The 8,140-nt window shown below is 55.2% G+C and overlaps 1 protein-coding gene across 1 annotated transcript in view; it reads right to left on the bottom strand.

The window, feature by feature from the left end:
• The window catches only part of ATP8B3 (ATPase, aminophospholipid transporter, class I, type 8B, member 3), a 25,211-nt gene that overhangs the window by 11,298 nt on the left and 5,773 nt on the right, over window positions 1-8,140 (bottom strand). The window contains exons 10-17 of the mRNA XM_014540136.1: window positions 6,648-6,806; window positions 5,569-5,657; window positions 4,386-4,576; window positions 4,079-4,287; window positions 2,345-2,373; window positions 2,104-2,260; window positions 1,234-1,422; window positions 1,050-1,162 (exon numbers count right to left, since the gene is read on the bottom strand). Of these exons, the coding sequence (XP_014395622.1) occupies window positions 1,050-1,162; window positions 1,234-1,422; window positions 2,104-2,260; window positions 2,345-2,373; window positions 4,079-4,287; window positions 4,386-4,576; window positions 5,569-5,657; window positions 6,648-6,806 (1,136 nt within the window). The remainder of the gene's footprint in view (window positions 1-1,049; window positions 1,163-1,233; window positions 1,423-2,103; window positions 2,261-2,344; window positions 2,374-4,078; window positions 4,288-4,385; window positions 4,577-5,568; window positions 5,658-6,647; window positions 6,807-8,140) is intronic.

An 8,140-nucleotide genomic window follows, 5' to 3' on the forward strand; every position in this document is an offset into this window, starting at 1 on the left:
GGTATTTTGTGAAGAGCCACACTCAAGGGGCCAAAGAGCCGCGTGTGGCTCGCGAGCCGCAGTTTGCCGACCACTGGGTTAGGGCATTGCTTTTGTTCTGGACTGGAGGTGGCCTCAGAGGTTGGGCTTGGACATGACAGGGGCTCGCTGGCCATCAGAAGCTCCACACAAGCCTTTGCTCCTCTCGTGCCTCGGTTTACCTATCCGTTCCGTGGGGCAGTTGAACCAAACCGTCGTGCCGAGCTCCTGGGCTCTAGGTCATTGTTCTGACTGCGCTTCCTCAGTTCTTAGTCAGAGACCAGCCACCTGCCCCTGACTCCCCATCCTTGCAGGGCACTCTGAGAAGTCCTGAGTGAGGAGCTCGGGGCATTCTTTGCATAAACACCCCCCTGGGCCCTATGCTGGGGACCCAGCAAAGCCCTTAGGGAACCCCAAAAGGTCAGGGCTGGGCCAGAGAGGGGTCACCTGGCATGACATGACAGCCCCATGTTAGAGTCAGGTAGGAAAGTCTCCCTGGAGGTGGGGACCTGGAGGTGGCAGAGCCCCGAGGACCAAAAGTTCCTGAGTGACAGAGTAGAGGAAGGCGTCCAAGCAGAGGGAACAGTGTGTGCAAAGGTCCCGGGGCATCACCTGAGCATGGGGAAAACTGCAAGCCAGAGACTAGCATCCTGGGGAACACCCTGCGGGGCAAGAAGAGCCAGTCCAGAGAGGTCAGCAGGGAACACAGACACAGCTTCGAAAGCGTGGCTGAGGAGTTTGGGCTTCATCCACAGAGACAAAATATTTGGGGCAGGAAGGCTGCCTGTGTCCCGGAACCCAGGCCTGGCTGGGGACGGGGGTCAGTATCCAGGGCCAAAGCCTAACCACAGAGGATCCTCGAATGCCTTACAAAAAGATGCCCCCTCTGTGCAGGTGCAGCTTGCAGTTCAGCTCCTCCCTGCCCATGTGGACACGAGCACCTGGATACCTGAGGCAGTTTCTCTGCACATCCCCCTCCTCTGCTTCCCTCCCTCTACCCTCACCCTCCCTCCCTTCCCACAGCGACTCACCGTTAAGGCCTCTTCCGTGGTCCCCTCTGTCAAGCCCTTCTTATACAAGCGATCAAAGATGACGGTGTCTGCGCCCTTGGTGTAGAGGTAGATGGAGCCCTCGGGGTTCCGGACTGTGGAGGGAGAGGCTCGGCTGTCCATAAGCATCCCCCCCCCCCCCCCCCCCCCCCCCCCCCGCACTCACCCAGCACAGACATGCGCTTTCGGACGCTGTTGAAGTCCATCATGGCCAGGACCTGGTACACCCGCTCCTCCCCGAGCTCCGTCACCGTGATGCTGTCCTGCGTGCGCGCCACGAACACGTAGCCGAAATTCCGGGCCGCCGTGACCAGGGCCTCCTCATCAGGGGAAGCCGCCTGGTACGACAGCTGGTCTGGTGGGGGAGGGGACCATGGAAGTGGGCTGGGGACCACATTCACTGAGAGCCTGTCGTCTTTTGGGGACCTACCACCCATCTGCGGCAGGTTCCCCTTCCCTCTCTGTAGCCCCGGGGACGGAGTGGGCCCAGTGGGTGCTCACCAGATAGTGACAAGACAATGGCCTCTTGGGCCGGTACAACCTCTAAGCCAAATAAAAGAAGGCGGGCCCTAACCGGTTTGGCTCACTGGATAGAGCGTCAGCCTGCGGACTCAAGGATCCCAGGTTCGATTCCGGTCAAGGGCATGTACCTTGGTTGAGTGCACATCCCCAGTAGGGAGTGTGCAGGAGGCAGCTGATCGATGTTTCTCTCTCATCGATGTTTCTAACTCTCTATCCCTCTCCCTTCCTCTCTGTAAGAAATCAATAAAATATATTTTTTAAAAAAAAGAAGGCGGACACTTGGGCCCCAGGCCAGATGACCTTCCCCACCCAGTTCAGGAGCAGATCTCGAGCCCCAGGCTTGGACACCCGCTAGGTGCAGAAGAGGTGGCGCCTGGGACCGGGCCTGAGAACCCTCTAGGCTGGATGACAGGAGCCCTGGGGGGTGGGCTGGACAACCTCTCAGACCAGAAGACGCCGCAGGGGCCCCAGGGCCTGAGCACCCCCGCAGGCTGGGCAGCCCCAGCCCACTCACTGTCTTTCTCCTGCACCATCACCGTGTGGCAGAGGGCCAGCAGGCGCCAGAACTCCCGCACCATCGCGTCCTGGTTGCCGCACACCGCGCTCAGGAGCCTCGCATTTTGGAAGAGCAGCTTCCCATCCGCAGATTTGCTCCAGAGGTAGGGGTTCTCCTGCGGGGGGACAAGCCGGTTCTGGGTAGGTCACTGCCCACCCCCCCCACCACCACCATCCAGGGCTACAGGGTCAGCACTCACCTTAGGTGGGGTCTCCTCCTCGTCTGGGCCTGAGGAAAGACCCTGCTTCAGGCCTCAGCACCCCAGACAGCTTAGGGTCCCACAGTCCCCACACCCTTCCTAGGGTTTGGACTCTGAACCCTAAACAACAGCGGACCCCCAGCCTCAGTTTTGCCTTCTGCACAAGGAGGGACAGATGGGGCCCCATCTCCTGGGGGAATCTTGTTGTTGTTGTTAATCCTCACCCAAGGATATTTTTTCCATTTATTTTTAGAGCGAGTGGAAGGGAGGGGGAAACAGAGAGAGAGAGAAACATCGATGTGAGAGAGACGCATCAATTGGTTGCCTCCCATACGCGTCCCTACGGGGGCTGGGGAACCTGCAAGCGAGATATGTGCCCTTGACCGGAATCCAATCTGCCACCCTTTGGTCCAAAGGCTGATGCTCTAACCACTGAGCGAAAACGGCCAGGGCTCCTGGGGGGGTCTTAGAAAGACTGTCCGGACAGGGATGCGGCCCCATGGAACGCATCTTGTTTGAACTATTCATGGTGGCTTATAAAACTTGGCTGCTACTTTGAAAAAGAGGATGATTTCAAATAAAAGTCTGGCCCCAGAGTGCTTATAGAAACATGAGAGAGAAGAAAAACAGAGAGAGCAACATGAGAGAAACCAGCCACTTACCACAGACCCCCCCGCCCCCGCCCCCAGCTCTCTATCACCCACCTCCCGGGCCCTGGCTCAGGGTCAGGTGGCATTTCCATTTCTCATGCTGATGACTGCCTGCTGCCAGCTGGGTCCTCTGTCAGCTCCTGCTCTAAACCTCGCTAAAAACTGGACCAGGGGCTGGCGAACCTCGCCCTGCACCATTACCAGCTTTTCTGTGGCCTGCAAGCTAAAAAGAGTTTTCACATTTCTAACTGGTTGGAGGGAAATTGAAAGAAGAATATTGTCTGGTGAAACATGAAAATGCTATGAAATTCAAAATTGGCGTCCTCGGTAAAGTCTGTGACAGTCAGAAGCAGAATACTCTATTTTGTGACATGTGAAGATGCTATGGATTTCAAACGTCAGAGGTTTGTGAAAACCAAAACAATACTATTTCGTGACACGTAAACCGCTCTGGAATTCGAAGCTCAGCGTCCACACGCAGCAGAGGCTGCTTTCCGGGGACCAGGGCTGAGCTGAGTCTCCACAGAGACGGTGCCGCAGGGGAAGCTAAAAATATTGACTTGCTGACCCTGACTGGTGTGCTCGGTGGTTAGAGCGTCGGCCCGAGCACTGAAGGGTCCTGGGTCCGATTCCTGGCCAAGGGCCCATAACTGGGTTGCAGGTTCGATCCCAGCCCGGTCAGGGTGCATGCAGGAGACAACCAGTCAATGTTTCTCTCTCACATCCATGTTTCTCTCTCTCACTCTCTTTCTCTCTCTCTCTCCCTCCCATCCCCTTCCCTTCCACTCTCTCTAAAAGCAATGGGGAGAATTCTTCAGGTGAGGATTAAATATATGTGCACATTAACTTGCTGGCCTGTTACAGGAATAGCTTGCTGACCCCCAGAGAGAAGGCCTTTGGCTGCAGTTCTGAGCTTCAGATCCCAATAGGCCTGCTGGGGGTGGGGCCCAGGTGGGCAGGTCAGCTGACCCTGAGACCCACTCAGGTCTCCTGGTGATTGCAGCTCCCCAGGGCTCTCCTGCACCCCAAGGTCAGGCGTGCTGGGCGGCGCCGTGGGGGAAGGACAGGTCAGGGAAGGTCCCACCGTAGACAACGCCATTGATGCAGCACTTCTTGAAGGTCATGATGTTCCGTGTGAGCGTGCCGGTCTTGTCCGAGAAGATGTACGCCACCTGACCCAACTGGTCACTGAGGCTGGTGTTTCGGGCTCTGGCAGGCATGTTCTGGGGCTGGTAGTACATCTGCCTGTCCCAGTTGATGAAGATGCTGTTCCCCAGGTAGATGAATTCGGTTCTGCAAACACACGCTGGGTCAGGCCTGGCCCATGGCCCACCCAAGCTCCCCCTTCTCTCTGGCTGAGGAGTGGGTGCGGAGGAGCCCCGGGGACTCACATGATGAACATAGCCATGGGCACCATGACGCTGAGTAGAATGAGGAAGCCCCAGAAGGTGAAGAAAGACTCGGTGGGCACGCTGTACGTGAGCTTCTCAGACACATAGTGGTGCTTGGCCTTGAATTCCTTCACCTTGTCCCAGAAGCCCAAGGTCAAAGCCACGGAGATCAGCACCAGGGACATGAAGATCTGCTCAGCAAACAGGAGATGGTGGAGCATGTGGAGGGGCCCAGGGCAGCACCGAGACACCCCAGCGACTAGCCAACAGGGACACAGCCAGCGTAAAGGACAAACAGGAAGTGAGAAGTCCCCCACCCCCAAGTTCTGCCATCAGGATGGGGGAGTGGGGCTGGGGGAGGTGGCTGGCAGTCCCAGGGGGAGGGGAACTTGCAGGGGTTTTGCTGGGTTTTGTGGCTGCTATTTTAAAAATTATATTACAACAACTTTTAAAAAGATAAAGTTGAGCCCTGGCTGGCATGGCTCAGTGGTTAGAGGGTTGGCCAGGGCACCAAAGAGTCTCGGGTTTGATTCCCGGTCAAGAGCACATTCCTGGGTTGCAGGTTCAATCCCCACCTTGGCCAGGCTGTGGGGCACTTGTTAGAGGCAACCAGTCAATGTGTAGCTCTCACATGATCTCTCTCTCGCTCTCTCTCTCCCTCCCTCTCTCTCCCTTCCTTCCACACTCCCTCCCTCCCTTACACTCACTCTAAAAAGCAATGGAAGCCCTCAGTGGTTGAGCATTGACCTATGAACCAGGAGGTCATGGTTCGATTCCTGGTCAGGGCACATGCTCGGGTTGCGGGCTCAATCCCCACTAGGGGGCGTGCAGGAGGCAGCCGATCCATGATTCCCTCTCATCATTGATGTTTCCATCTCTCTCTCCCTCTCCCTTCCTCTCTGAAATTAATAAAAATATTTGGGTAGGTGAGCATTTTATAATCTCCTGTGGATTTGGAAAAATGTCAAGATCAACATTTATTTTATAAAGACATTTCTTACGCGTCATGATTCTAAGAAGAGTCTTTGGCCCACAGACCTGCCTGTAGGGTCAGGCTGCACGTTTTGCAGAGGCGGGAAACTGAGGCCTGAAAGATGACAGCCAGGGCTTCTGTCTATGGGGACCTTTCCCTTCCCTCTTCTGTGTCTTCCCAACCCCCAGGCTGGGGCTCTAGGCAGCTCACCAGGACCACCAGCCTGTTCATCAGACGGTCTATCTTGGTTCTCTTCAGATGGATTTTGCCACAGTTCCTCATGATCTTCGTGTCTAAACCTGCAGGGTTTGCATCCATCTGTCTGTCCATCCATACATCCATTCATTCATACATGCACACATACATCTATCCATCCGTCCACCTATTCACTTTTCCATCTATCCATCCATCCATCCATCCATCCATCCATCCATCCATCCTCCATCCCTCTGTCACCCCCTACTCATCCATTCACCTGCCCAGCCACCCAGCCATCTACATACAAGCACCCCACATTTTCCAGCCAAGTAACAAGGGTGTTGGCTCAATATGCACATTTCCACAGTTTTAGAACCCAGGCCCCATAGAAACCATGTCGGGAGCCCCACACCTATGGCAGCAGACACACAGCAGCCAGGCCTGGCCTTGTGAGTTCCTGCCAACAGTTTCAGGGTCCCCACCCACCCCCACCAGGAAAGCTCATGCTGCAGGGCCCAGCGCGGCGGTACCGGCATAGATGACCAGTCCATAGCAGGTGTCTGTGTTTCGGATCTTGCAGCCACGTAGGAGGATATTGCCACTGTCCAGGGAATATTTCTTGCCCTCCCACATCTTGGTTCTCTTCAGATGGATTTTGCCACAGTTCCTCATGATCTTCGTGTCTAAACCTGCAGGGTTTGCATCCATCTGTCTGTCCATCCATACATCCATTCATTCATACGTACACACATACATCTATCCATCCATCCACCTATTCACTCTTCCATCCATCCATCCCATCCGCCATCCCTCTGTCACCCCCTACTCATCCATTCACCTGCCCAGCCACCCAGCCATCTACATACAAGCACCCCACATTTTCCAGCCAAGTAACAAGGGTGTTGGCTCAATATGCACATTTCCACAGTTTTAGAACCCAGGCCCCATAGAAACCATGTCGGGAGCCCCACACCTATGGCAGCAGACACACAGCAGCCAGGCCTGGCCTTGTGAGTTCCTGCCAACAGTTTCAGGGTCCCCACCCACCCCCACCAGGAAAGCTCATGCTGCAGGGCCCAGCGCGGCGGTACCGGCATAGATGACCAGTCCATAGCAGGTGTCTGTGTTTCGGATCTTGCAGCCACGTAGGAGGATATTGCCACTGTCCAGGGAATATTTCTTGCCCTCCCACTCCAGGCACCCCAGAAAGTGGTGCATCTGACTGTTGGGTTCCTCACACACCACCGTGCCTATGGGCGACAGGGCAATCAGGGAGCTGAGGGCATGGCTGGGGTCAGGTCACCCCTCTCCAAAGCAGGGTGGGGCAGGCGTGGGGAACATTCTGTCACCTTCTGGCTCTAGCAACCCCCAAGGGCCCTGCACTGCCCCAAACTTGCCCCACTGGCACCTCCACCCCTTGCCACACAGCTTCCTCCTGGATGCTCCAAAGCTGGCTGTTAAGCCTCGGGGGTTTTGTGCATCCTCTTCTCTGTGCCAGGACGCACACCTCCTCAGGGAAACCCTCTCTGATCAGGCCCCCGCCCCCCGCGCCCCCTGAGTCCCCTTCCTCCTGGTTACAATCTGCAGTGGTGTCCTGAACCCCTGTGAGTGCTGTGAGAGGAGGTGCCAGCCGCATCTCCTTCATGCTGGGGACCCTGGGGCCTAGCCCAGCACCCAGCGCACGGTGCCTGGCCTCCGTGTAAGCGAGGCTTTTTCTCAGATGCCATGAAAACGAATGCAACCAACGCTTGAATATCCAGAGCAAACGGGCTGTGTTTGAGAGGAAGATTCTGCTCTAGACCCGATTTGATTAACTTGTCTTTGCAATAAGACAGGAAAAAAAATACTGTAGCCCCTTGCTGGGCTCTGGCAAACAGTAGTTCTACCCACAGGTATGAAAGGTCTCACTTTTCAGGTGGGAAATAAGAAGTTGCGATGGATGGGTCGGTCAGTTCCCTGTCTCTGTGCACAGAGGCTGCCTTTTTGATTAAACAACCAAAAACATTTGCTTTAATGTGATCACGGTTTAAAAATAAAATGTAACGCCTGATACAATGGTGCAGCATGTTTTCTAACAGTAACAGAAAACACTCCGACTGTTACATGGATGTAAAGGACATGAAACAGGCCTGGGATAAGCTGGCCTATTAAAAGCTATCTTGCCCTGACTGGTGGCTCAGTGGATAGAGCGTCGGCCTGCACATTGAAGGGTTGCAGGTTGGAGCCCCGGCCTGGTCCAGGTGTGTGCGGGAGAAAACCAATCAATGTGTCTCTCTCATATCAATGTTTCTCTCTCTCTCTCTCTCTCTCTCTTCCTCCCCCTCCCTCCCTCCTTTCCATTATCTCTAAAAATCAATGGAAAAAATATCCTCGGGTGAGGATTAACCAAAAAAAATCTATTTCGACCCCCGACACCCCCCAGTAGACCCCATCGCCGTCCCCCAAACCCAGTGAAATGGGGAAGTTCCATGCCTTGGAAGGGTTGCAGGTTGGATCCCTGGCCTGGTCCAGGTGTGTGTGGGAGAACACCAATCGATGTGTCTCTCTCACATCAATGTTTCTCTCTCTCTCTCTCTCTCTCTCT

This window comes from Myotis brandtii, unplaced genomic scaffold (genome assembly GCF_000412655.1).
Source record: "Myotis brandtii unplaced genomic scaffold, ASM41265v1 scaffold236, whole genome shotgun sequence".
Classification (NCBI taxonomy): Eukaryota; Metazoa; Chordata; class Mammalia; order Chiroptera; family Vespertilionidae; genus Myotis; species Myotis brandtii.